General features: G+C 39.8%; 1 protein-coding gene across 2 annotated transcripts; it reads right to left on the bottom strand.

The window, feature by feature from the left end:
- Positions 1–38: 38 nt before the first annotated feature.
- On the bottom strand, positions 39–27,925 carry LOC115631493. Of its 2 annotated transcripts, XM_030528252.1 has the most exons (3): positions 27,231–27,925; positions 18,353–18,689; positions 39–3,203 (listed from the first exon to the last, which is right to left on the bottom strand). In XM_030528252.1, exons 1-3 carry the CDS (start codon positions 27,320–27,322, stop codon positions 1,734–1,736), a joined length of 1,899 nt encoding a protein of 632 aa, XP_030384112.1. In that variant the 5' UTR covers positions 27,323–27,925; the 3' UTR covers positions 39–1,733. The 2 variants fall into 2 exon arrangements, with proteins under 2 accessions (XP_030384112.1, XP_030384113.1); XM_030528253.1 differs by lacking the exons at positions 18,353–18,689; positions 27,231–27,925 and adding an exon at positions 3,413–3,511.
- Between the last annotated feature and the right edge of the window lie 72 nt (positions 27,926–27,997).

Here is a 27,997-nt window from a genome sequence, read left to right as displayed (position 1 = left end):
TCTCTTATACGCTAAAGCATATTACATATGTATATGAATTGTATTTAATCATTTATTTACTCTCGTATGTATATATTATTAATAATAATAATAATAATGTACTCGTATTTATTTAGTAGTAAATTATGTAATGTTGCGTTACTTATTTATATAACTGTATCTCTCTGTATCTGTATCTGTGTTATGTATGCGTAATTGTATATTTATGTATTTATATATATGTATATATATATATAAATATGTATGTATATATTTATATATGTATCATGTAAGTTTATATAATAAACGATTCTCACTTTACCACGCACTTATTCGCTAACATAATTCGACTTATTTTTATATGGGTGTATCTCTTGATCTTGTTTTGTTTTGTTTAATTTTTCCTTATTTTTTTTTTACACAAAATTATATATTCCAACAAAAACTTAATTCGTTCCATGATCAATTGTTGTTGCACTTGCATATCTCTTAAATGGAGAAACTACATAATATGTATGCGCATGCAATTGTTGTTGTTAAAAAAATAAAAAATACGCCTTTAAGTAATAATAAATTATAATTTAAAGAAGTAAAAATTAATGCGATGGTGTTTTTAGAGTTCTCTCGATCGATCGTTGCATGCAACACAACCCCACTCCCACACATACACACATATATTATGTACATATGTGTATGTGTGCATGTGTGTGTTGTGTTTATGTATTCAAGGAATCAATCAATTTGTTTCATAATTTGTTTGAATTTGCATTCAATTTTGCAATGCAATTCGATTATTTTCATGTATTTGTTGCCTGTTTTCTCTTTCTCTTCTTCTTCTTTTACATATGTGTGTGTGTTGTTGTTGTAAATAAAAACTCGTAAATTGTATGTCTATTTTTTGTACTTTGTTTTTGTTGTTGTTGCTGCTGTTGCTGTCGGTATTTAAATCATAAAGGGGGCAGCTTTTGACAAATCATAACAATATATATTTTTTGTTTTTCTTTCCTTCACTTTAGTTGCTTAACAAATAGTATAATGAAACAAAAATTTGCAATAATTTACAATGGCTATATGTGTGTGAGTTGGTGTTTTCTTTTTTTTTTCTTCTGTTGTTGTTGTTGTTCGAAATGATATAGTACAAGTGTTGTATTGTTGTTGTTGTTGTGTTGTATTACACAAATATTGATAGAATAGAAAAAAGAACAAACTTTAAAACTTAAAATGAAACGATTTAACATAATAATAAAAATAATTGATAATTTTCACTAATTTACATTTACATTGAATGTATTAGTGTGAGCAGCGTATGTGTGCGCATGTATTAGTGTGAGCAGCATATATGTATGTGTGTACTACTACTCTGTTAACTAATACTTATATAATTGCTCTAATACGCTGTTAACTTAACATGTCTGTGTTAAGCAGTCTCTCTCTTGCTAAAAGTATTACTGTTGTTGTCGCTGTCGGAGTTGTTGCTGCTGTTGCTTAACATTTTTCGCACTGCTGCGTCGCTTGCTAACATTGTATTTAGTAGTAGAATTATTAGTGGTAGCAGTTGCATTTAAAGTAGTAGTTTTAGTTGTAGTAGTAGTAGTAGTTACAGCATGGGCGGGATGCCGTGTGCCTTTAATACTAGCCCTAGACTGCAGCAGCTTCATCTGCTGCTGCGACTGCTGATGCTGCTGCTGCGGTTGCGGTTTGTTGCCTAACGGTTCAATGAGAATGCTGCTGCCGCTGTTCGCTCCTTGGGGCAATCAGGATGACGACAACTGCTTGGCCACAATGACTCCGGGACGGCACTGCTTGAGGGCAGTCGAGATGGTCAACTGTTGACTGCCCGTCAGACCGCTATTACTGCTGACGACAACATTGGCGCCGCTGCCGCTGCCCGCTGCTGAACTCAACGCGCTCTGCACTTTGAAGATGGCTGTTGGTGTGACGGTTGCTCCGTTGCCTGGACCGCCCGATGCCACATCCTTGGCCGTCTTCGCCGTGATGATAACCTGCTTGTTGCCCTTCAGGTGCAGGAACGGACGCAGCTCGGCGACTGCCGCATGCTGCTTGCCTGTGGTCAGCGCCAGTGGGGCATCCTGTCCGGCCAGTCGATGGTGTGACGTTGTTACCACATGCTGGTGATGATGCTGTTGATGCTGTTGCTGGTGTTGTTGCTGATGATGATACTGTTGCTGCAATTTGTGCTGCTCCGCCCCGCCATCCGCAAACAGATGGTCGCCTTCTAGGTGGCGGATCGCTTCCACAATAGTTTCGAGATTTTGGCGCGAGCGTGTGAAGACGACTGGCTGGTCCAACTTTTCCGTCTTCACCTTAACAATTTTCTCGTTGATGCGCTCGACTTCGACCTTGGGCGTGGCCTTAATGGCCGCCTGCAGGATGGGCTGGAGGACGGCGGCACTCGCACACGGCGCACCCTCGGCATAGGCTTTGGCAATGGCATTCACATTCACCTCATTCTCGGACTCTGTGGAACTGTTCGAGGACAGAATCACCTCCTCGTGCACCTGATCCTCCGTAATAATTTCGGCAGCGGCATCTGCCTCCAACTCTTCAATGCTGGAGCAAACAACAACTTGTTGCTGGCCGGTCATCTCGTCGATCTCCACATAGGACACCGTACCGCCCAATTCCTCCAGATCCTCGGAGCGCACAAAGTTGTCCGTGTGTTCGATGACCTCGCGTGGAATGTAGGCGGTGCTTCCGGCAGCTGCTACCGCAGTTCCTGGCGGCGCTGTGGCCACACTATAAAGTTGTCGTTTGATCATCTGGAGCTCATCTTCGAGGAGTCGGCGCAGACTACGCTCCTTCTCCAGCTGCTTCTTCATGTCGATCAACTCTTTGGCGGCTATGATGTTGGCATTGTTCAGTTTGGAGGCTGCTGCTGCTCCGCCGGCTCCAGACAGCAGTGTCATTGGTTCGGGGGACATTGAACCCAGACCCTCGTCGGAGGAATCACTGATGGTTTGTATATTGATGACATTATCCGTTAGTTTGCGCTTCTTGATAGCCACGGCACTGCTGTTGTTGCCTCCGCTGCCTGCGTTCCCCTCATTTATGGTGTAGGTGGTTAGGGTATTACCATCCGAGCCACCACCACCGGCCTCCTGCTCGCCCACCTGACGCTTCAGTTCGCTGTTCTGGGTGAGCAGCTGGGTCTTCTGGTTCTCCAATTCGCAAATGTACTGAAAGGTTTGTTGCAAGATAGCAGCCTGAAATTGAGCGAAAGAGAAAAATGATTTTTATAATATTAATATAATATATATAATATTATAATATTTTACAACAATATCCAGAAATAATGTCTCAAAATGATTGTCATTTAAATTAATTATCAATATTCAAAATACAACTAGTTATTGCAAAAACAATATTATTAGAATTCATTCATTAGTAATTATAGTTTTCTTCATTGCATTACTTTTCGCATTGTTGGTCACCCTGTTTGGTAGATGCAGAGGCAACAGCAAAGGTTTCTTGGGCTCGCCGCGCAACATAATTGACGACGTTGACGTCAACGTCGACCGCGCTGCTATTTGACTGAAACATCATGACGACAGACTGATGAGCCGGCCGGCATGTTGTTGTTGTTGTTTCTGCTAGAGCTCACATTCAAGTTGTTTTTGTTTGCATGGGTTTGATAATTGCAGCAAATAAATGCATACACACACACACACACACATGCATACACTTAGTGTTGTGGTTAAAGTGAATGCGTGTGTTTAAATCTATGCATTAGTATTAGTAGCTTATGTGTAGTAAATAGTAGTCGCTGGGCGAGGTTAAGGAACTTGTGTCCTTCAAAAAGCGCGCGCTCTCGCAAACAAACACACCCATACGCATACATACATACTTATGTGTTTATATACTCGTGCAAACATCCATTTGTATGTATGTATGCTGCAGCTTATTTTGTTGCATACAGATGCTTTGCAACAGCAAAGACAGCCCACACACATGCCAACCAACCAGCCCACAAATATTTGCACGCATAACGGTAACGGCAGTTATTAAAAGCATCACCGCTCCATGTTGTCGTTGGTGTAGAAAGTCGCGTGGGCGCTGGCGACATGTTGCCGCAACATGTTTGCATGTACGAATTTGATAAATGCAGCAATTTAGCATACAACATACACCCACACACATGCATAGATACATTGCGACAAATTTACAAACGCACACACATGCACACATGTGTACATACTCTGTCCAAGTATGGAATGGCATGCTACAAATTCCACAGAGAGCTTAGACCTGAGATGCAAAGCTGATACAACAGCATCATGGCAAAGGAATGCGTGGCTGCGTCGCCGTCACGAGCTGCGAAAATTCTTTACCTTTGATTAAAAAATAATAAATCTTGCTTTAAATTGCAATTCATAGCAGTGGCAGCAGCAAAAACAACAACTACTACATTAATAAGAAAAAAACTTGTTTTGATTGCTTGTTTTTAGCGCTAGCGCATACGCTGCTGTTGTCGGAGGTCATAACTACACAACAACCACAAGAACAAACAGCAACAACAAACTAGCGCCAACACCGGCAACACACAGCTGGCTGTTGTTGCTCTCTCTCCTATCTCTCAGAGTATTGCTCAATGCAAGCACCAGCTGTCCGGGCTTAGTTATGTTGTTGTTTTTAATGGGGGCTTCCTCTGTGCATGACGCTCTCTCTTTCTCCCTCTCGCACTCCGTCCCCCCTACGCGTAGTTATCTCTCATTCACTCACTCGCTGGGTTGCGTGTGTACAGTTTTTCAGGGGTTTCTGTGATAAAATCAAAACGTTGGGGCAGCAGCAGCACTGCAATGTCGCGCGCATATTTTTATTTTTATAAATATAACAACAGCAACAACGACAAAGCACAATTAAGTTTTTCCACGTTGATTTGATTTTGCGCAAAGGTCGTTCATTGACTCTATATCGTTATTATTGGCAATTTATTGTTGTCGTTTAGAGTGGCAGCCAAACACTTGATTTATTGGAAGTGTGTTGGAAATAACAAAGCTATGCTGGAAGGTTGAATATAGAGTCAAAGAGGCGTGCCGACGCCAAAAGAAAAGCCGCACTGGCCCGACCCAGGCTTTACGAATACGTTCTAAGACTTGGATTTCCTAAAATTTGTGATAAGGCTTTAAAAATTTATGTACATATTTTGCCAGAGTCCACGAACGAAAATTTTTAATATTGGCGCCCTGCAAGAACATCAACAACATCAGCCATGGGGATTATGTGTTGAATCGAAGACGCGGTATCTTTTATCTCAGAATGCCTCAGATTACAGACTTATTCATAATTATTCATTCGCTGACGTTTAAATTAGTGAAGAATTGAATATTTATTTAGAATTTAGAAGGTGGCTTAAGAGTTAGGAAGGAGACCTGCATAAAGGCTTAATAAAATACTGAATGAATAAAGTAGGCAGCTACACGATACAAAAAGAGAAGAGCGCTTCAGAGTTGGTGACTATTAATAAGTTTACTTAAAGATTAAAATTAAGAATATAAACAAATCAGTAAATAAATCATGCGAGTAAAATACACAAATATAGAACTGCTTGAGAATTTTAGAAAACTTTTACGACAAAGGAGGACAACTAAGCATCTGAGTTTCTAAACTTTTTTAAAATAATAACTAATATACATATGTTCCACAATATTACAGCAAAGCTAGAAAACATTTCGCAAAACATATAATTTTATTAATAATAAGTTTTAAGCTACAATACACCAAAACATACACCAGTTATATACATACAGGGGTTTAAACATACACAAGAACATATGCACATACATAAAAACCCCCCTAGCCGAAAAGCTAATAAGAAACCGACGCTGTGGCAAAAAAATGCCGGCAAAAGAAATTCTATGCACAGAAAAAAACAAACAAAAACGAAACGAAAAAAGCGACCCCAACAAACGTAGCGAGTTGCACAAAAACAGCAACGATTGAGCCACAGCTGTACCATCAACACAACTATACACAGATGCACACTCCCTACTCACACACACATACACTCACCCACGTTTTACACTGGTGTGAGAGTAAACAAAGGCAAAATCAAAAGCATAAACATCAACAGAAAAAAGTGCCGATCAAACGTACGAGTTGTTCCAACAAGAACAAAAACACAACAGCAGCAACAGCAGCAGTGGCAGCGGCGGCAGCAACAACAACAACAGCAATGTCTGGCGCGAAACACAGCGACGACGCTCGCTCGCGTTGTCGTTTTTGTGGTGACTGTACTTTTTTCCAACACACCACCACCAAACGGGCCAAGTAGCAGCGACAACGCAACAGTTCCAATACAAAAATTTTTTTCAATATTCGCCGGCGTCGTCACAAATGTTGCTAGCGTGCTCTCACATACACATGCAGCCACATTAACAGAGAGAGCGAGAGAGAGTGCTCCTTCGTTAAGTTTCATTTTCAGTTTGTTTTGCTTCTTGAAACGGAAACAGCAAAACATGTGGGCCCAAGCTTTTTTCAGCTTTTTCAACCAGCACACAGATGTTCGTGCTCTCGCTTGCTCTCTCGCTCTTTCTAAAACACGTGTGTGCGAAGCCGCAATCTCTTAAATTTCCAATGGATATTGGAAGGTAATATAGCGCTCTCGCTCTCTCCCACACTACCTAATGGATGGCTGGCAATCTGAAACGCATGGTACAGCAAGCAGCTGACTTCGAAGGCAAGCTATAAATGGCGCGGCGGCAGCGTCGCCTGACGTTGTCTGTATCGTTTAGCTGCAGCTTTGCGCCCTATTATTCTACAATAACAACTATACTACCAAAAGTGATTCAATAAAATGCATAAAAATAGCCCATGCCATGCTGCCTGCAATAAGTTTGATGCTATGAATTGTTGGTTCGCGGGGTCGGATGGGTATGGAGGAGGTCACCAGCAGCAGCGACAGGCGGCGGCATTTGCGGCTGATTCGTCATCAGCTGAGTTGGCAGTTGTGTGAGCGAGCCATACTACGTATGTATGTACACACATACATACATACATATATATGTGTGTGTGTGTGCTGTAGTAAAGTGGGCGCGCCCGTGGGGGCCGCTGGCTCTCACAAGCAACCATCGAAAAAAAGAAATGCATGCAAAGCTTCAAGCAACCCAAATTCCTCCTCTCTCATATTAATGTTGTCTATGTTTTTTTTAATGCTGGCCTACGTGCCTGTGCACATGCCTACGCATAAAACAAAACAGTTTATTTTTACAACATTGTTATTTAGTTACAAAATACAGTACCACCGCCAACACTATTTACAATATTGTTCTCGGTTTTCCCAAAACCCGTCCAATGTTTGAAGTTTTCATTTGATTTAGGAATGCTGATACTAAAAGTCGATATTTAACGACGCTGATAACGACATTTTTGTAATATTTCGAGGTATCGGTGTTTTTGGCGTCATTTATTTGTTTTATTAGCAGTACGCTACTTTTTTCGAAATTCGCTTTCAATTTAACAAAAAAAAAACTAACAGAAACAATTCCTAAATGTCGTTTGGGAGCGGAAATCTACTTCACTATTATTTTAACCAATTCCTTTGAATGCTTGGCACAGTGTGCATTATTTTTGTTGTTGTTTTTTTCTGTACCTATTGCGTCGTACTTTTTTTTGTATTTTGGTGTGCAGCGCTCTGTGCAAACACATTTGGCGGCAAATGTCTACGCCTGGCTACGTAATTAGCGCAACAGCAAAAACAACAACAGCACTAGCAGCAGCAACAGTGGTAGTAACAACAAAAACAACATCAACATCGCTTATCTTTGGCTGACAGGTGTACAGAAAGAAGCAGCGTCGTTTTGTCTTCTTCTAGACCCCGACGTTCTCTTCTTGTGACGGTGCCCGTGCCCGTGCCAGGCAGGCAGGCAACAGAGGACAGAAAACAGGTGTGAGGCCACAATCTACCAATGTTTTCTCTTCTTCCTGCTACAGCTGCTGCTGTGCTTCATCTGCTACAACAACAAAAGCAAAAACGAAAACAAGTCAGCTGACAGACAACGTTTTTAATTTTGCGCCAGTTTTAGTTGCCAATTTCAGTTGCTTTGCTGGCGGCCTTAAATAAAAGCGTGTGTTGCTTAAAATACAAAATTCAAATTCAGAAAAAAAGAGCAGATAAAATTAAATATAAAACTTTAAACCTCTCGATTGTGTGTGTGTGTGTGCTTTATTTGCATTTCTAATGCTAAGCTTTTTTTGCATGGCATTTTCGCTATTTTTGGCACACATACCCACACACAGATTCTATGTAGCGGTGGAATTTGAGAAGCATTGCTGCTTTATTGGCGCAATTTTAAAATTAGCTATTTAGTTACTTTTTGGCAATTCAAATGAAATATGCACACACGAACACACACCCACATGTTAACACCAACGCAATAGTAGTAACAAAGTAGCTATCAGCTATCGCAAAAAAAACAGCTGCAGCCGGCATTGATACACTCACACGTACATACATACATATGTATGTATGTGTGTGTGGCTGTTGCTGCCTTAGTTCGCTCGCACTCCCCACTCTATTTCTTTTGCACTCATCCAGCAATAACAACAACAACAAAGAGCATCAGCAGCTGGTGAGCGCCCACTACATTAGGCGCCAAACATGTGTTTCCTATACATTCATGCACTCACACTAACACAAATCAGCATTACATTAACCCTTTAACGTTTAGAGGACAGATTTGTCCCAAATGAATATATCATCATTATTTTCACTTATGCAGAGTTGAATTATTTTAAAAGAAAATGTGTACACACATATAGTTATTTTCATCAAGGTCGATAGATAGATAAAACATGTTTATCATAGATACAAATATTTTATCTGCCAGTTTTTTGGTTTAAAAGGTTATGGCCGGCAGACAACGATGTGCCCTTACGGTCTCGATTGTGTTTGCGATGATAATCAGCTTCGCCCAGCGCGAACATCGCGTGCGGTGGTCAGTCAAGTAGTGAGCGTGTTAATGCATTAAAAAATTAGTATCTATACATACATACATGCATGCACACATACGACTACATGTATACATATACGTTGCTATTTTTAACTACATTTTTGTCCCGTTACGTTTGCTATAGTTTAAAAACAAACCAATAGCACAGTTGGTTTTGTTTATTGCTCTGCCGTCTTCTCTCTCCCAACTATACTCGTATATTGTGCAATCAGCTGTAAAATGTACTTTTATTCCACACGCGCCTCGCGGGTCAAGCTGCTTTGACACGTCAAAATGCTGTCATCATCTACGTACATATGTACAAGTACGTACATACATACATATGTATGTATAGATGAATACAAAAGAAATGTGAAGCTTACGCGACCCAGACACATGGGGCTCGGCAGTAGAAAGGCGAAGGCAAAGCAATGGCGAGGTCACTTAGTCAGAGTACACACTCCCCCCCCCCCCCCCCACACACACACACACACACACACCAACAAAACACAAAATTTATGACACATACATATGTGTGTATGTATGTATGTAGTAGACAGTCAATCCAAATGCAAGCAGCTAAAACAGCTGGGCATGTGCCGGCCAAATTGTTTTTGTACGACTTAAAAACCATATTTTGTTCAATACAGTCATACACATTATTATTATATTTGCCATCACATTTTGCAAATTTATTTTACTAAATTTTTAACAAGCTATCGTCGCTTTTGTTTGGCTGCTGATTCAAATTCAATTTACATACATACACACTGTATCTGTATGTACATATGTATGCCTATAAATGCCTTGCTACTGTTATACCCTGTACCCAAAAAGTGAAAAGGTACACCGTTGAGTGGAAATGTACATATGTATGTGTGACAGGAGTCGCGGCAGATTCCACAAAGTATATACATACATACATATACATATTATTGAAAAGCATGACAAAATCAGTTGATATACATACATATGTACATAGAAATGTCTGTCTGTCCACAAGGATCTCAGAAAGTATAATAGCTTTTTATAATAATTTTAAAAATATCTGCATTTTGTTTTGTGGGAGTGGATAAAGGGTATTTAAGAGTTGAGCCCATCCGACTCTGGCATTTCATTCCTCTTCTTTTTCGATTTTGCTAACCTAATTAGATTTAAACACGTGTTCCCCCATCAGTTAATTATGCTATATACTTATATTCCAGTTAAGTCGAGAGCACGCTCCTAGAAAAAAATAATGAAAACAACGCTTGGATGGGGAGCAACAATATTATACTTGTATGTATGGATGTTGAGCGTCAGTATTGCCATAACACTGTGGAGAAAATTAATTATCTCTAGAAACGGTATTTACACTTACATATAAAAATACACTCGCGCTTTCAACTTCATTAAAATTTCATTACAAAAGGTCAATAAAACTTTTAACACACAAGCCCGAAGAAGAAGCAACAGAGTAAAGGAGCAACAACAATGGGCACGCAGCACATGCTGTTGCCGGCTGACTACGTCAACAAAGCTCATGGTCAACGAAAGCATTTAATTAGCATAAAAAAAAGGTTACACACACTCGCTCTCTTTCTCTTGCATACTGGGTGGTGGAAGCAGAGGCGGAGACGCGCCGCAACACGCGAAATAAGGTTGAAAGTGGCATTTGAGTTTCAATAGGTAGCAGCAGTAGAGTACCAACAACAACAACAATAAAAGCGCACACAAAGAACGAACAATAACAACAAAGGCTTCAAAACTCAAACCGCATTTTTGTGAATGTCGTTGGTCGGTAGTCGGTAAATGCCGATGCCGGCAATGTTGTCAAAAATTCCAAAACAGCTTACACATGTACATATGTATGTATGTGTGTATGTGCTTTGTTTGACCCTCAACCACATACAAATACTCTGGCACACTCAGCTATAAACAGCAATGGGATCAGCTGATCGAATTTCATGCCTACAAAAATGAGTAAGAAAAAAAAGCAACCGCCTATATGTATGCATGTATATGTATGTATAATTTTATTAAATATGTGTGTGTTAATGTGTGAAAGAGCAACCGCGCGACGTCGCTGCCACTCACAATAACAACAATCAAGAAGACAGCTGTATTAATTGACTTAAATAGCAACTACGACAACAACAATGATAATAAATAAAAACAGGCGCCGTTGCATTTGTTACAAAAATAAACTTCAAATGAAAAGAAAATGCGGGTGGCAATAAGATAACAATAACAACAACAGCTACTATAGCAGCAAATGCAATTTTGATGACGCCATTGCATGTCTAGATCCATATGTATGTATGTATGCAAGTAGCTATTAAAACTGTTTTGTGGGCATCTCAAACTGTGCTCTCTCTCTCTGTCTGTAGGTGTATAAATGTATGCGTGAGTGGATTTTGTTTTTGTACAACGCAATTGCAAAGCCGAGCTTTTACCGGTGTACAACCTTGCTTATTGCTGTTGTTGCTGCTTGATCAGACCAGCTGAGCACTGATGATTGAATTGCGCAGCAAAAATGCCGGTTTTGTCGTTTTTTTTTTTACAACATTTAACACAAATACGTATTAAATGCAAATAAATATATACACATGTATGTATTTACTTATAAACATCTATTTGGCTTTTATTCTCAGCTTTATTATTATTTTTGGCCCTCTTTCTTTCTTATTGGTGTTCTTGTTTTTGGCGAGATCAGCTGATTCATTGAGCAAAATGCCAACAGAGCGTTTCGCACAAAGAAGTTGAAAAATGTTCGTCTAGGCAAGAGCAAGCTGCTATTTAAATAAATGATTAATTACAGACAAGCAAAAGCTTTGTCTTTATTGCTTGCCAAAAAGAAATTAAGTGTACATACTAACGTTATTACAGTAAAATGCAGAGAAACGGAACTTACATATACAAGTAAAGAAGAAGAAGGCGTCACATAATAATTATTGCCATTTTGACGATCACAAGTCAGCCAAATCGGTCTTGGTTTAATATTTGTATTTCTAGACATGTCTTAATGACGTCGGTGTTTGCCGTTGCAGCTTGCACTCTGTTTTATCTGACTTGCTTCTTCTTCTGTTTCTTTGACAACGCTGCCATTGATGAAAACACCGTTACAGCAACGCAACAAAGTCATTAAATCCGGCGAGACAACATTCCATGTAATCAACAACGACGCGAAAACCAAAGAAAAAACAAAAAAAGAGCAAGTAAAGAGCTCTAAAGCCTGCAATTGACAAAGCGACGGTGACGGCAACAACAATAACAACAACAGCGACGTGATCTCAAAGCCCCCAGACGGCGTAGCCGCCAACCAGACAGCCAACGACCGACCGACATTTTTGCAAACACACACATATGTATGTATGTATGTATGTATTTATGTATGTATGTATTTATGTTTGTCTGTCGTGTGGCTGTATGAGTGAAGAAAACCCACAAAGTAATTGATCCATTGCACTTATGTATGTATGTGTGTGTGTGTGTGTGTGTGTGTGTGTGTGTGTGTGTATGTGTGTGTGTATGTTGTAGCCAAGTTGTTGCTTTTGGCCGACTGTCGGCTTGGTTTGCCCAGCTTTCTCTCAAAGCGGCATCACTCCAATGTATGTTGTTTTTGTACTGATTGTAACACTGCTTGAAATTCTTTCATTTTGCCGAGAAAGTCGTTGTTGTTGTTGTTGTAGTTAACATCCTGAATTGTTAATGGCTTGGACACATGTGAAGAGATCGGATCGTTGCGAAAGGCGTGGGTGATGAAGTGTTGAGGACTATTTTGGAGACTATAAGGTGTTGTTTCTATCAATAGTTTAAGATAATGTATTCTTCTCTAACTATTCTTTAATAGCTAACATTGCTATTCATTCATGCTATTTCGCGCCGTGCTAACGCTCCTGACATTTATAGAATGCCACTTACATTTAATTAAGTTCGGAGGCGGTAAGCTTTATTTAATTTGATAACCACTTTAATTTCTTACCCGGCGTCATGGACACGCCGCCAACATAAAGTGTAATTAAGCCATAACATAAACGAACTGCGAGTTGCTAATTAAGCTCGCTATGACACCACATTTCAAATTACAAACGCCACAAAAGACACAACGTTCATGGAGGTAGGTGGTTAGTAGAGAGAGCTGCAGATACACTGCTCTACATTTAATACCCTGCACACGCATTTTATGCGAACGCCCTCATCTTTCGGCCCCTCTCCCCCTCCTATACTCCTTCTACCACCTGCATTTTATAGTAAAAAGCGTTTGCCCGAGTGCCCGCTCCCCGCCTGCTCCTCACGGCAAAAGACTGCCCAGCTCAGGGATTTTACTACGAAATGCAATTGAAAGTACAGGCTACACTCCATGTGCATAGTACAATGCGCTATATACCGTGCAGATACATAAACATGAATATAAGTATATATACATAGGTATACAACTATTATATAATACGTATACATATGTATTACGGATGCTGCAATCCCGCACTGATTCCGACTCTGGTGATGATGATGCCAATGGCCTAGTACTCTCCACTGCCAGTGCATCACTCCTATATACCTCGCTCTTTGCATGCGTTGTGTGTATCTCTATATATGTATGTATCTAGGATGTTGTGTGCGTATTTTGTGCATCTGCTGCTCGTCGTAATCGAGCTAAAATACCATATGAAAAAAGAACATTTTGCCGGGCCAACAACGCTCAGTGCGCCGACGCCAAAAGTGGCAAAGCCACCAAAAGCTGAACGCCCATTTCTGATAGACAAAAACCCCGAACCCATCGGCTACTTCCAGTTAGGAATTGTCCTCCACTGACACAACAGCTGCCTACCAGGCGCCATGCAGACGACACGCTTCTCAGGCTACAAAATGGGAATGGAACAGAAGAAGAATAGAAACAGCCCAACCACCCACTAGCGCCACCTGAGAGCGCGCAGCTTTCCAGCAGCGTGACGACGCCACCAGCTGTCTCAGGAGGTATGGCAAGTAGGAAGAGGGCGAAGAAGAAACGGAGTGGTGGTGATAGCTGTTGGCTGACAACGGGCAGTTCAATGTTTTGGTTTGGGTCTGCTGTGCGCCAAGTTGTCGACATCCAAATGCCAGACTACAGTGAACTAATCAGCCAGGTCCCTAGTAATAAATAGTATCTTTCAAGGAGGGCATTTGAAGAAATAAAGGATGTTTCCAATTCTTGATTAATGCTAGCTATTAACACTAACATATACAAATATTGGAAATTTCTAATGAAAATATGAAGACAGATAACTAGTTAAAGCCTTAGGAATTCGACTGAACCGTTTATAAACTGAATAACGAAATATTTTTTTGGAATTGACAAATTTTGACTTAAATCAGCTAGATGTTCCCACATCGTAAACTGACTATTTTACAAAACAAGCCTTAATTTAGTACAAGTTATTAAGTGCTTCTACATACAGTGGTGGTTTGTATAAATTATATAGAATGCTTTTCAGATTTCTTCTATCGTAATATTTACTGTTCATCAAATTGTGGCGTTTGATGGTGTTGAGGATTTTGTAGCTGCAGGCTGGCGGCACATGCCACTTTTGGCGCGCGCTTTCAGTGGCTTGGGGTATAGTAGGATTGGGTGGTTGCTGGGGGCTGCCGTTCATTGTTGTTTGCACTGGAAAGTGAATCGATATTTTGGGGCGGTGACGTTCGCGGCAAAAGCTAAAAGAAAAACTGCTGCTGTTTCCAGCACAAGTATTGCGCCATTTTTTCTGATTGTTGTCGTAGGGACGGTGGCAGGAGTGCGTAGCCCACGAACGATGTTTGCTGATGACGAACGGCTTGATTATAGTCGTATTGGCTGAAGGCCCGAAAAAAGGGCGACTCTATAGCCTGTGCTTTTTAATGTAGGTTAGTTTAGCAGCAGGAATGCTTTTTCCATATCGGTTATAGCTGCTTCCATTTCTTCTAACTCTCACTGCAATTCTCGGCATGCGTTTCAGCACCAACATCCCAAATACAGTAGAACTTTGACAAACTGATAGTTAAAGTATTTGAAGAATACTTTAAAGTCTAACATTTTTGTAGGATATTTCAGTCTTCGAAAATTATAAACACCGATTTTTTTCGGACATTATATAATGTGACAAACGCTTAACTATATCCAAATTATTTGAGTGCATTCTATGAAGAGTTGATTCTACAAATTCAACATAGGCAAGTTAGACAGTAGTTTAGCTGCAGACTTGAGTTAAATGTCGGGTAGTCGATGGGGCGTTGTGAGAGCGTTTTGTCGCTGGCCCCAGTCGCCAAGTTCAATGACCCGCCGCCTGCCTCAATGTTTTGCTGCGGCCTAGCGAGTAAATCACAAACGACGACTTGGCACACTGTCGACAACAACAGCAACAAAAACGACGACGGCGCCCACACACGGCTACGTGTGTGTGTGTGTGTGTGTGTGTGTAACTGTTATATACCTAAGTACATATTGCAGTTATTATGTTTACCGTTACATGTGTGCGAATATGTGCAAGATATAACTGTGAATGGCGGTGGGGCCTCTCAGTCAGTCAGTCAGTTGTTAGTCTCACAGTCTGTCCCTCTGTCTCTCAGTCTCTATCGTCTCTCTGTCGCACTTTTCTGCAGCATTGCATTTTTCGCACTTTTGTGTCAACTGCAACAGCATAGCTGTTTATGTATGTGTGCCATTATGTATGTATGTCTGCAATCGTCGCTTTCGTGCCGACCTGATTTCATTCGTCGGTGTCGGTGTCGTCGTCGTCGTCAACGTTGTCGCATCAGTTTGTTTTCGTTTAGGCCTAGTCATCATCATCAGCATTTGGCCAGGTTCATATAGCGGGCGTAAAGTTGGTCAAGCATTTCGTCTGCTACACTATTTCTATCCCACTTCCACACTATACTATATAACATAACATATATATATATAGACATACTACAATGTTTACTATGTGCATTGCCTGCATTTATCGCTCAACACATATACACACACACACACACACACACACACACACTGTACATTATTTCTGCATAGAAAAATCCATAAACCACTTTCAGCTACAAACACCTCACCTCTTCTCTTTCAGACCAGAAACCCCCCATCTGTGTGTCTGTCCTTCCTGTCGACGGCTACGCCCATTATGTCATTCACCAGCGTTTTGTACTACGCTTATACACTCGTTTTCGTTTGTTTTTTAGTAGTAGTGGCTGGCTGGCTTGTAACCCTTTTTCTCGTAGTATTTTGTAGAATATTAACACCCGTTTTCATTCGTTGCTAGGTTTCAGTTGCCTTGCCTGATCCCTCTCTGGACACATAAGCTCAACTGTCTCTTTTGTTATTGTTAGTATTTTTATTATTTTTGCAGTCAGTAACGGCGTCTGTTTTGACTCGCAGTTGTTTAGTTTCAGTTTTTTGTTACGCTTTTGCCCGACAAGACTTTGATTTATGTATGCACGCCGGATTATGCAGTTTGTTTGACATTTTTCAATTAGCAATAAATAACATTTACTGACGAACAACAAAAAAAGAAGAGAAAATCATGATCCGATACTATACAGTATACATATACTGTTCCAAGCATTACTTTAAGATTTTTATACAAAGCTGTTAGTATTTTTCTTGAATTGATCCTATTTGGAAAATTGTTAGGATTATAATTCCAAAATGTTCGTAAAGCTTATTACATGCAACGTTTTTAAAACTTTTCAGCATAAAACTGCAATCCCTTCATGTTGGTTGCTTTCGGCCAAAAAGTACTCTATACCTAACATTCTTGTGTCATTTGGTCGTCATCATCATAAACAGCCCTTGAATATCTCGTGAAGGCTATTCCTTATTGCAGTTAAAAATTAACTGTATTTTAAAGTAAATCAAAACTTTAAAAAAAGACGAAACGAACTGGTGGCTGGAAAGACTTTACATGGAATTCATTTCAAAGTCTGCCCCGCTTGTTGAACAAACTCCAGGTTTCAAAATCTCATCTTAAACAGCACTCAGGAATACCCTTAATAGGCGAATGTCACTCTTATACTAACACTCTCGCTCGCACTCTTGTTCTGTTGTCAGTCCTCCTTTTACTCAAGTCGAGTTGTGTTACAAGTAACGGCATTGCGGCAGACGCATAAATAACCATAAAAATGAACAATGTATCTTATTATATGACATGTCGTTGATTTAGCGGCGTCTGCAATAGCCCGAGTGGCATCCCACCCACACAAACATGACCACCACCCAGTCAGCCTCTCTCTCTCCCTCTCTCTCTCTGTTGCCCACTTCGCCCCTCTCGCAGACTCTGTATGCGCGTCAAAACAAATCGATGTTGTCTCAAGGTGAAAAAACAATAAATATGCACATACACATACATACATAATATAAAAAAAAAATGCAAAAAGGCCTACAACACGAGCCGCAGCGACGACGCCAACACAGTTGCCATGACTACTACTTAAAAGGGACCTTCATGTGTCTGAGAGACGGCGACGATATAAGACGAGACGGCCAGAAAGGTGAGCATTACAAGAACAACAAAAACAGTGCTGTGGACGTCGCCATTGGCGTGCGAAAACATACATAACAATAACAACATGAAATCCATGCTGTTAAGTTACAGACGAGAGAGGAGGCTAAAGCTAAAGGCTCAAAGAGCCAAGCGGTGGCGCTTTGTTTCTCACAAGCAAGGGGCCAATTTGTTGTTGGCGTTGTGTGGCCATGTAATTGGAGTTGCGTGCGAGGACAAACAGGCAGGACAGGCGGGCAGACGACAGATGGACAACAGACACTAATGTATTGACTGAGGTGTTGAAGTGTAAAATGCAATACAAAACAACAACAACTAGCAACAAAAATATTAAAACGCTGCAATCCAATTAAGGCGAGCCAACAGCAATGCAACTCAAACTGTACTCTGTGCCGCCAGTTGCTGGAAAACTGTGAGAGATTTAACTATAACCCACAAAAATGTAATCTAAGGCGTGTACAAACGACGATTTTGTAGATAGGGCGGCAATTGTTAGTATAATGAACATTTAAATAAAAATTTAACAAATAATAATAATAATAATAAATTATTGTATTTAAAGTTACTCTTTAAACCATTAGCCAAATTGAAAGTATATGTACTTATATCTTAGTTAAGGTTGTTTCCATTCAGGTTCATAAAATATTTACTTTCATAAATATTTGTATCTTTTATGTTTTTGTGAAGAAATGAAAATCTATAAGAGCTTTAACTGTAAATTTCGGTAATTAATCTAAACATTATCTAGCTAGTGATCACTAAATGTTTTCATTTATATTTTATGTTTCCTATTTAAATATGATTTATTTTTAATATACTGTAGGAACAACAAGTTTAACATTTATGTTACTTCTTTTTTTGTTGCTATACAAATTCTTTTAAAGTTTTTATTTCGTCAAAGTATGCATGCTTGCCTTCTTTAATAAAGAGCTTGTAACTTACCTTACTCAACTTCTCGCCCTCATTACGCGGCAAAAGGCCCCGCAGATTTTGAAAACCGGCATTGATGCTCTGCATGCGACGTCTCTCGTTGCTATTGGCGATTTCTCGTCGCATTCTCTTCTCGCTGTCCATTACGCCTTTGCCACTGGGAGAGCTGCCGCCATCTCCGCCTCCTCCCAGTCCTCCGCCACCTTTTGTGGTATTCGAGCCACTATTACTGCCTGAACCAGTCATATTCGACTGACGACGCTGTGAACTTGTTGTAACCTGATGCGGCGATTCGGTGGTATACTCAATGTGATACGTATTCTCACCGCCTGAATCTTCCAATTGTAGCCTGTAAAAGAGTGTACAAGAAATTTAATTAGAGATAGTGCATAAAACAACAAAAAAAAAAGATTTATATTTGTAAGTTCTTTTACTTTTTAACCGACTTCAAAAAAGGAAGATGTTATTTGAATTATTTTCTACTTTTATCTGAATGAAATGAAATAAAACAAAATATGTTTATAATTTGTGGAACTTCCTCCTCTCCCATCACTCTTTCGACAGACCTGTTAATGAACTTTTCGTTCATGCCCGCCCGACAATTTTAAAATGTTTTCTCCATCTTCCCGATCCTAGCCATGCCTGCTAAACGTTCGGTTCCGAAATGAACGGATTTTTGTTTTTCAAAGAAACATGTGTGTTTTTAGTTGCTTTTTGTGTTTAAAATTGTAATTGTCTAACCAGTTTTTCTCTAGGCAGTATTTTACAAATCCTACATGCATCGTACACATGTTTAACTCAACAAGACTGCAAGCTTACAAACTCATTTGCACACACACACACACACACGCTCATACACATACACAATAGAGCTTGAAAAATTCATTCATTCATAAATTTACAATTCCATTCAATTCAATTTTAGTTTAGCCGCCGTGTCTCGCAGGCAACAGCAACGGCAACGCCAACGCATACACACACACACACTAACACATAGACACACACAAAGCAAAGAGCAGTCGTCGCTGGCGTCGCAGTCGCAGCCTATGGCGACTGCACAGCCCCAAGCCAGCATCAATTTACGTACAAATAATAAAAATATGTACAACAATGCGATGGCCCCCAGTCAACATACTATAGCAGCAGAAAAGAAGCAATCCAAAGCAAAGCTAGGCATAATAGCAACAAAAGCTGGCCCAGAGAGTCTGGCATGAGAGTATGAGGTGAGTGCGAGAATGCGGCTTGCCGCTGAGCGCATAAAACTGTCCGCCGGCCTCATACAGCTGCTGTCAAATATGGGCAGTGGTGTGCTCTTTTGTTATTGTTATTTTTATTATTGTTGGTGTTGGTGCTGCTGCTGCTGCTGCAGTGATTGCCAGAGTCTGTGTTGTTCTTCGCTGATGCTGCTGCTGCATTTTATGTGCTGCAGCATAAGAATTTCAAACCGGTTTGCCGGACAAAAATAACAAACATGTTTAGTTTTTCAACTCTAGACTCTCTGCTGTGATGGCTCTGTGTGGCAGTGACTAGGCGGCTAATGAAAACAATTTTCACAAAGGTACCACAACATCGCTTCCAGCCAACATATGAGCGCGTCATATGAATGCGCAGCTGTGCTTGTGTATATATATATATGTGTGTGTGTGCCTCTTTCTGTGTAAACTTGCAACACTGCATTCCAGCAGCAGCATCGGCATCAGCACTGAAGAACATTCAAGAGATGCTGATGCTGAGGCAATAGAAAATGTTAGACGGTGACTTTGGTGTTGTTGTTGTTGTAGTATGCGGTTTATTTTTAGCAACAAAACTCCAAAGGTCGTTCTCCGCAACAATTTTCGCGCTTTGCTGGCAACTAAAATAACAACAACAGCCACATTGGCAAGAGATCTTGTCGTTGTTGGCCAACTCATAACAGGCAGCTTTGTGCAACTTACAGAGGCGGATGTGGATGATTTTGTTGTTTTGTTGCCACAAAAGAATGTTGTTTGTGTGTGGCAACATTTCGTTTGTGGCGTTTGTTTAAGCCAAAAGTTGAATGAAACTATGTACGTCAAGTATTTTGCTGGCACCTGTTTGTGCATGTATTAGTGGGGAAAGTGTGCGTGTGTGTTTGAGTGTTAGCCCTCAATGCCCAGCAGCCAAAAATGTTCTTGATATTGTTTTTGTTTTTGTTGTTACTGTTTCTGTTGGGCCTTCGTGTTTTACTTCACGTAGACATGCAAAGAACAGCTGTTGCGCCTGAATTTACAAACAAGATTTAAATTTAGCGTGCGGAAACAAATTATGAGGCGACAAAACAGTACACGAATACCAACAAACTAGAGCAGCACAAAATACAATCAGAAAGAATTTGTGGGAAGTTAGAAAAGCTTTGTAGAACATGAAAACTTTATTGAATTAAAATTTGCTCGATACAAACTCTTGAAGTCTGATTAACAATATTCTAGAATACAGTAGTATAGGACAGCAGAAGCCTTTGCGGAGAATATGTCGTAAAGCAAAACCATTATAAAAGAAATTTTTTATACATACTTGTGTACACCACAAAGTTGATTAAATTTTAAATGCAGTCTAAATCATTGTAATAAAATAATCTACAAGGAAAGCATGTTTACATAAATTCTGTTTCAATAGAAAGGTTATCATTACTGCACATTCCAGATTTTAAGTTTATTATAATAATAATAAGTACTATAATGTAGGTAGAACTTAATTTCTCAAATATCTGTTGATACTTTACCTTTGCTCTATGAAACTAAAAAAACTAAAAATCGTCTGGTTAATTGCTACTATTACTATAATTTTGGTGTTTTTTAACCTAATACTTTTTAAATTATAAACCAATGTTTTATTGTTAATTTTTCGATAACTTTTATAAAATCTATGGAATATACTGTACTGCCAAACATCTCTACTTCAAAACTTGTATGTGGCAAGTGTTAGTTTTTCGGCAACCAGTGTGACCCCAACAAGTGCGCGTATAAAATCATATGCAAATGTTTGCGTTTAAAAATAAAAAAGCCACGCATTGGCATTTAAATGGCAATTAAGATGCACTGCACATGCAAACATTGCACTTTTTGTTTTGCAATTTCACCAACAAAAACAAAAACAAGAAATGAGACATGACGCATGACAGCTGCTGCTGCTAATGTTGTTTTTGTTTCATTGCTGCTGCTGCAGCAGGGGCACATTGGGCGAGTTCAATGCAGTTCATTGGCCACTTTTCGCCACAACTACTAACATACATACACTCATACACACATACATGCATATGTACGTAGAGCCGAAGTCACGAGTGGCTGCTGCAATGCCGAGCGTTATTTTGCTAGCCCGGTCGCCACCCGCAGCACTTTAATCGACCCGCTTTGCATTGCTCTCAACTCTACTGGGCTACACATAACTTGTACATACATATGTACATATGTATGCACGTTTATTGGGTCATTGCTTACGTCATCATTACACACATTTCGCTGGAATTTCGACGTTGTTTTTGTTGCCACTGCAACGTTTCGGTTGCAGGTGAGCGCATTACAATAACGATAAAAAGAACAACGCGTTTTTCGATGCCTTGCCGCTTATTGCTGTTTTCCGATTCATAAAGATAAACAAGCTGCGTATTATATAATATATTTACAAATATACTTATGCATATATGCATGTAACGGCATAATGCAACAGACGACAACAAAAGCTGAAGGTAAACAACGTTGCCAACGCCCTTTATAATTGTCTGCCTGATCCGTGTCTCCTTTGCCGGCATGTTTTTTCGCCAACAACCAACCAATTGCAGCTCAGTCAGCTACAATAATAGCATTTGGCAGCACTGCCAGTCAAGTCAACCTTTAACCGAACTCGTCTTTTTCACAAACTCTCACTCCCGCTCCTCAGTCAGTGAGCGAAAAGTAAACAAAGCGCGCGCCAAAAAAGCAACAGCTACACTGCTGCTGAGAAGTTGCATATGAAAAATGAAACAGAGACTATTATACAATACGGCAGAGGACAGAGAAATAGTGACACTTGTGCCATTTTTATGAAAATCTTCACTTAACCCTTTAACGTCCAGGGGACACAATTGTTCCAAATGCAAAAACTATTATTAGTTTAAGCCTAAAAGAACAATTGTAAGATGTTTTTATGAACATTTACATAGAAAGTTATGAAAAAATGGTAATCTGCTATTGATATTAATATGAATAGGTCAACCTAAAATACATCAAAAATACAAACATTTTTTGTTTACGAATTTGAGTGCTTACTTTTCTCATTTTATTACAATTTATTTAATCCATAATGCATGTAATGTTCGATTGGACTTAGTTAATCACCTTGGAGATACTTCTTTCTAACATATATTCAATTCCTTAAATTGAACTATGCGTATTCATACATTATTAGCCGGCACTGTGCCGTATATGTAGCCATTATGTTGTGTATCCTTTTTTGGCCGAAAATTTATAACCACACACACGATCTCACACACTCATTGTGAATGCAGTAAAAATGCGGTCATATTTTATGCCAAGTCACGTAGCTATTAGCAAATAAAAGGCCAAAAAAGTAAAACTAAAACGTAGAAAATGATGTATGCATGTACATAATACATACATTGTTGTAGGTGGCAGGCATGGAAAGAGCAAACACAAAAGCAACAGTACAACAACAATAGCAATAACGAGAAAAGCGTCTAATGAGAAATGAAAGCTGCAACGCAATAAATTTTTGCCACTTGCGTAACAGCGACAATACTTACAATCACAGAACCAACAAACTGCCAACAACAAAGTAGAAATAATGAAGACGCATAATAAATTAATGGAAAGTTTAGAATTCTTCAAAACAATACGAAGAGCATGGCACAGCTTTTAGTTGCATTTGTTGTTGTTGTTACAATTCCCTTTGCTATTTGGCGCCACATTAGCAATAAAAATATAAACAGACGCAGCCGGATTTGCATGCACACAAACACATATATACATACATTAGCACCGACGGCAGTCTATCTAGTGGCGAATTTTTATCATGTTTTATGCGAGTTCTGTGTACCCCTCCTAGCATTACCTTTGGACATTTGTATTCATTTATGCATTATACTTATTGTTAAATAGTATCTGCCCCAAAAAAAATGGAAAATACATCTGATATTTGTTAAATTAGACTTTGCTTTCGCCACTAGCTTAATTACCTCTTCAAGAGATCTTTTTGCATACTTACAAAACGATAATAGCGAATTGCAATTTAAATGCAAGACATTATGTAAGAGCCTGTCAATGAGCATACATACTTACATATGTACATACGTATGTATGTATGCATATGTAGAAAAGCTATTGTTATTGTACATGCGCACGCACATACATCCAAATGCAAAAGAATGAAAGGTGTAAAAGGCAACAACAGCTGTTATTTATTATGCGCTAATTTCTCGCATTGAAATAAAACTACACTATGCTACATACATACAGCTGATTTCAAACAGTTTTACGCCGGCAAGCAGACAGCAACAAAGTTGCCAACCTAATCTTTAAACAATTACAAATTTGCATCGTAAAACTACGATATGTTCGTGCTTGTATGGATGTATGTATGTGCCGATTTATACGCAACAGACAGCAGGCGGCTGTATGTGGGCGTAGTTGTCTATACCCGGTGGTAGCCCCCGCCTTCCTCATTCATTATCTATCCATCGTCATGCCGTGCCCCAAAAATCTGTTGTACACAAAAATCATGTGTTTTTCATAAACAAGCACAAGACAGGCGGCACAAGAGAGAGAGAAAATGCACAGTGAGAGTGCAAAATACGGCGAAACGTTTTGGCATCTGAAACATACGGCCAAGCAAGAGAGAGAGAGCGGCGACGGGCCATCGCCCAAAAATTTGCGCAGCAGCTTTTATCTAACTTAGCAGGTTTGTTTCTTTTTTTCATTGCGTTTTTTGTTGTTATTTCTTGTGCTAAATTTTTTCGCAAATTTATACGCTGTCGTTGATTGCTGTTGTTGTTTGTTTGCGCTCTCACTCTCACCCACTCACGCTGACGCGTTCACTACAGTAGCAGGGACGGCGACATTTGTGCATTCTCTTCCTTTTTTATTCAATGAAATAAGTGTGTGTGTGTGTGTGTTTGGTGGTAGTAGTAGTAAAAAGCACTGCATTGTGTGGCGGCATCTGTACTTTTGCAAAATTCCCCACTTGGTGCTCTCCCACTCGCACCAATGAGTGGGGAGAGCGCAACAAGCTTTTGAGTGCAAACTCACACAAATGCATTCCTTATATACTCAAAAGCCAACTGGGGAGCGGCTCTGCTAATGTACTTGGCAAAAAAGTGCATTTCCAAGCATATGTACTGTTTGTATTTATGTACATGCAAATGTATGTAGTACGTGTTCTGGCTCTGGCCCGGCTGTTATTTTTTTAAAGTCTGTGTAGAACATGGCTGACGACTGCTCTGTTGGCGCTTCCAGTGTGTGGGGAAAACGGAAACGACGCCGCACAAACACGCACACATAAAGACAAACTCATGTACGGGTTACGTAGCACTTGGTTTGAGTTGTTGTTGCAATAAAAATGCAACGCGGCATTGCCATTTGGAGACTTTTAGCCAAGGCACTAGCCTCTGACGCGTCGCTGCCTGTGCTGCTACTGTTGTTGTTGCGGCGTTCACGTCTCGGTCTTACCGGCAGCTGTTGGTTTCAAATTATTTTTTGGTATAAAACGTAAGTTTACAGTGGTGGCAGAAACAGCGTGACAGCATTATATATTTAATAGTTATATCGTTTCATAAATTTTACCATTACAATTAATATGAGTAATTTAAGTATGGCAGTTGTGTTTACGAAACAGAATAAACAAGCTGTCAGCTGTTCTGAGAAAACATTTAGTTAATACATATTGGTATATTAAGCCGAACAGTAGCCGCCACATTGAGTTATACAACAGAAACATATGGAAAATAATTGCCAGCCGCCTGCCGTATTGATAAGCAGGCCCACACACAACGACATCATCAAGGCTGGCAAACAGACCCACCGACCAACCGACCGGGCAGCCAAAGCCTTGAGACAGCTGAGTGGGTGGTGTGAGTGCCTGTTTTACTTTTTTCTCTTCGCGTAGTTCGCCAACATTGTACTCCGCGCGCAAATATGTATTTTAATACGTCAACAAAATATACCAATATAAAATGTATATAAATATGTATGTGTGTGTTCATATATTCATACATATGTATGTGTGGGATTCGCAAAACATATGCTAGCAACAGCACCGGCTGATAAGCAGACCATGACGTGTGACAAAAGAAAATGGAACCCATATGATTTTGATAAAGGGACTTTGGAACTTTCGCTTTGAGTGCGCCGACCTACACACTCCCAATATGATATAGCAATAACAACAAAAAGCAACAACAGAAGAAAGAGGTGTGTGTTAAAAATCAACGTTCATCGATCGTGACAGCCAAAGGCAATGAAAAGAAGGAACACAACACAGCAGCAACAACAATAACAAAACCAAATGAGCTTCGAAGTTATATTCATATGCCATATGCCCTTCAATCTGGCACACACAAATTTTTGATCTTCCACAGTTATATCTTACAATCTTTACTCTCTAATTTGCAATTGGATGGATTTTTTTCAATTCGATATGTTTTTTGCAACACACCATCAGATATAATAGCGTTTTAATATGCAATTTTGTTTCAATATATACATACATATGTAAAGTTTAAATAATATTGCTTTAAACAAAGAACAAGGGACTGATCATATACGTATGTCCAATATTCTTCTGTATGGGTCTTACAAACTAGTACAAAAAACCCTTACACTTCTCAGTGAAGGGTATAACTGAAAACTGTACATTCGTTGTGCTCTTCTCTCCCTCTTCATTTCTCTACAATTTTCTTTTCTCACGTTTTGCACGCAAGGTGGTCGCTGGCGCATTAGCGTTATTGTTGTTGCTGTCGCTCACTTTGCGCGCAGGTAGCGAGCGAATTGTTAAAAATATCAGCGTATTAGACAAACCATATGATTATAGGCAACATACCGGTACAGCTGATTTCAATTCAACTACAACCGATACCGCATGTTGATTAGGCAATTGTCATTTTTGATAACATCAGCTCCGCAGCTGTTTTGTGAGTTAGTTGAAAGTGAAGAGGCAGTGAGAGAGAAGGAGAATGGGAGAGCGGAGAGAAGAGAGCGATCACATCTACAGCCATCAAGTGAATTGGCAGCTGTGTTTTATTTACATATATACATATGTACATGCATACAAACGTATTTATATTGCTTTTACTTTTGCCGGCATGCATAATATTTTGGCCAGCAGTGTAGCGTCGACGCGGCTGAACAAATTGACAAAACAGCCGTTTTTACAATATGGAATGGAAGAAGACAAGCGCACACATGTGGAAAGGAAAGAGCAAAGCAGACGAACGAAAAAAGTTGTAGCGTCACTTCGTTTTCTTTCCAGCAAACGGGAATGTTGTGGAAACGGAATGGAATGTCAAATAAACGTGTGCTAAGTGCATATGTGTGTGTAAGTGTCTGTCGCGTCGTTGACTGCACGAGAACAGCCGAGATAGAGAGAGGAATGGATAAATGGTGGTGGTGTTTTTGTGCCGCATTTGTTTTGTGCGGTAAAACAGGCGGCAAAATGAATTTCCTTCTTCTGCTTTGGTCTCACAGCAGCAAATGAAAAAATAATCAATAATTTGCGTGATAAAAATGCAATCTAAGGTGTACGCTCCTGCTGACTGTTGCTATTGTTATCGCTGTACTTGTTGTTGTCACGACTGTTGTTTATTTTAACAGTTGCAATTGAACTAAACAAATAACGGTTATGCGATACGCACGAAAATGAAAACAGAAAATAAATGTAAACTCACTGTAACTCTTCATCCAATTCCTCGGCACTATTGTACTCGGCGTTTTCCAGAATAACTTCCTCCGTTTTGATGGCCAAAGGTACAGCAGACATGTTTTAAACTATTTTGTTTGGGTGTGTGTGTTATTTGCTTGTAACCAAGTTTATAGTTGGTAGTTTTTCTTTAAATAACCACGTGTAGTTAAAATTTAATCGTTTAATTCACTTTTGTTGTTAGTTGCTCCCACTCCTCACGTACACACATATATACTACACTTTTACAAATCGATCTTTGTGTGTGTTTGGTTTGCTATGCTCTTCTGTGTGTGTGTGTGCAGTTGGTTCGCCGTCAGCTGGTCTTTATATGCCTTCAGCTGCTTTTTGTGTTTAGCGGCAAATTGTTTGGCCAGGCACACAAACACGTACACATACACAAACGCTCGCACATATGTATGCACATCCACTAAATAAATCTACACACGAGCCTACGCACTCAACAGCACAGAAACAGCCCGTCGAAAGAAACTTAGCACAGCACTGGCAATTTTAAAAATTGCAAATTTTTGCGTAACGATATTTTTTGTTGCGCGGCCCTGTTGTTGATGTTTGCCGTTTTATTTTGCCGCAGCTACAGCGCTCTTGTATATATACATATATATATACACACACACGAACACTGAGAGAGATATATCAGCAAAATGCTTGACAAGCGCGACACAACGTCCGTTCGGTTCAAATACGCACGAAAGAATGAGAGTGGAACTAGCGATGACCGATACCTGCGATAAT

This window comes from Scaptodrosophila lebanonensis, unplaced genomic scaffold (assembly GCF_003285725.1).
Source record: "Scaptodrosophila lebanonensis strain 11010-0011.00,11010-0021.00 unplaced genomic scaffold, SlebRS2 tig00001412-arrow-pilon, whole genome shotgun sequence".
NCBI lineage: Eukaryota > Metazoa > Arthropoda > Insecta > Diptera > Drosophilidae > Scaptodrosophila > Scaptodrosophila lebanonensis.
This window is presented reverse-complemented; position numbering and strand designations above follow the sequence as displayed.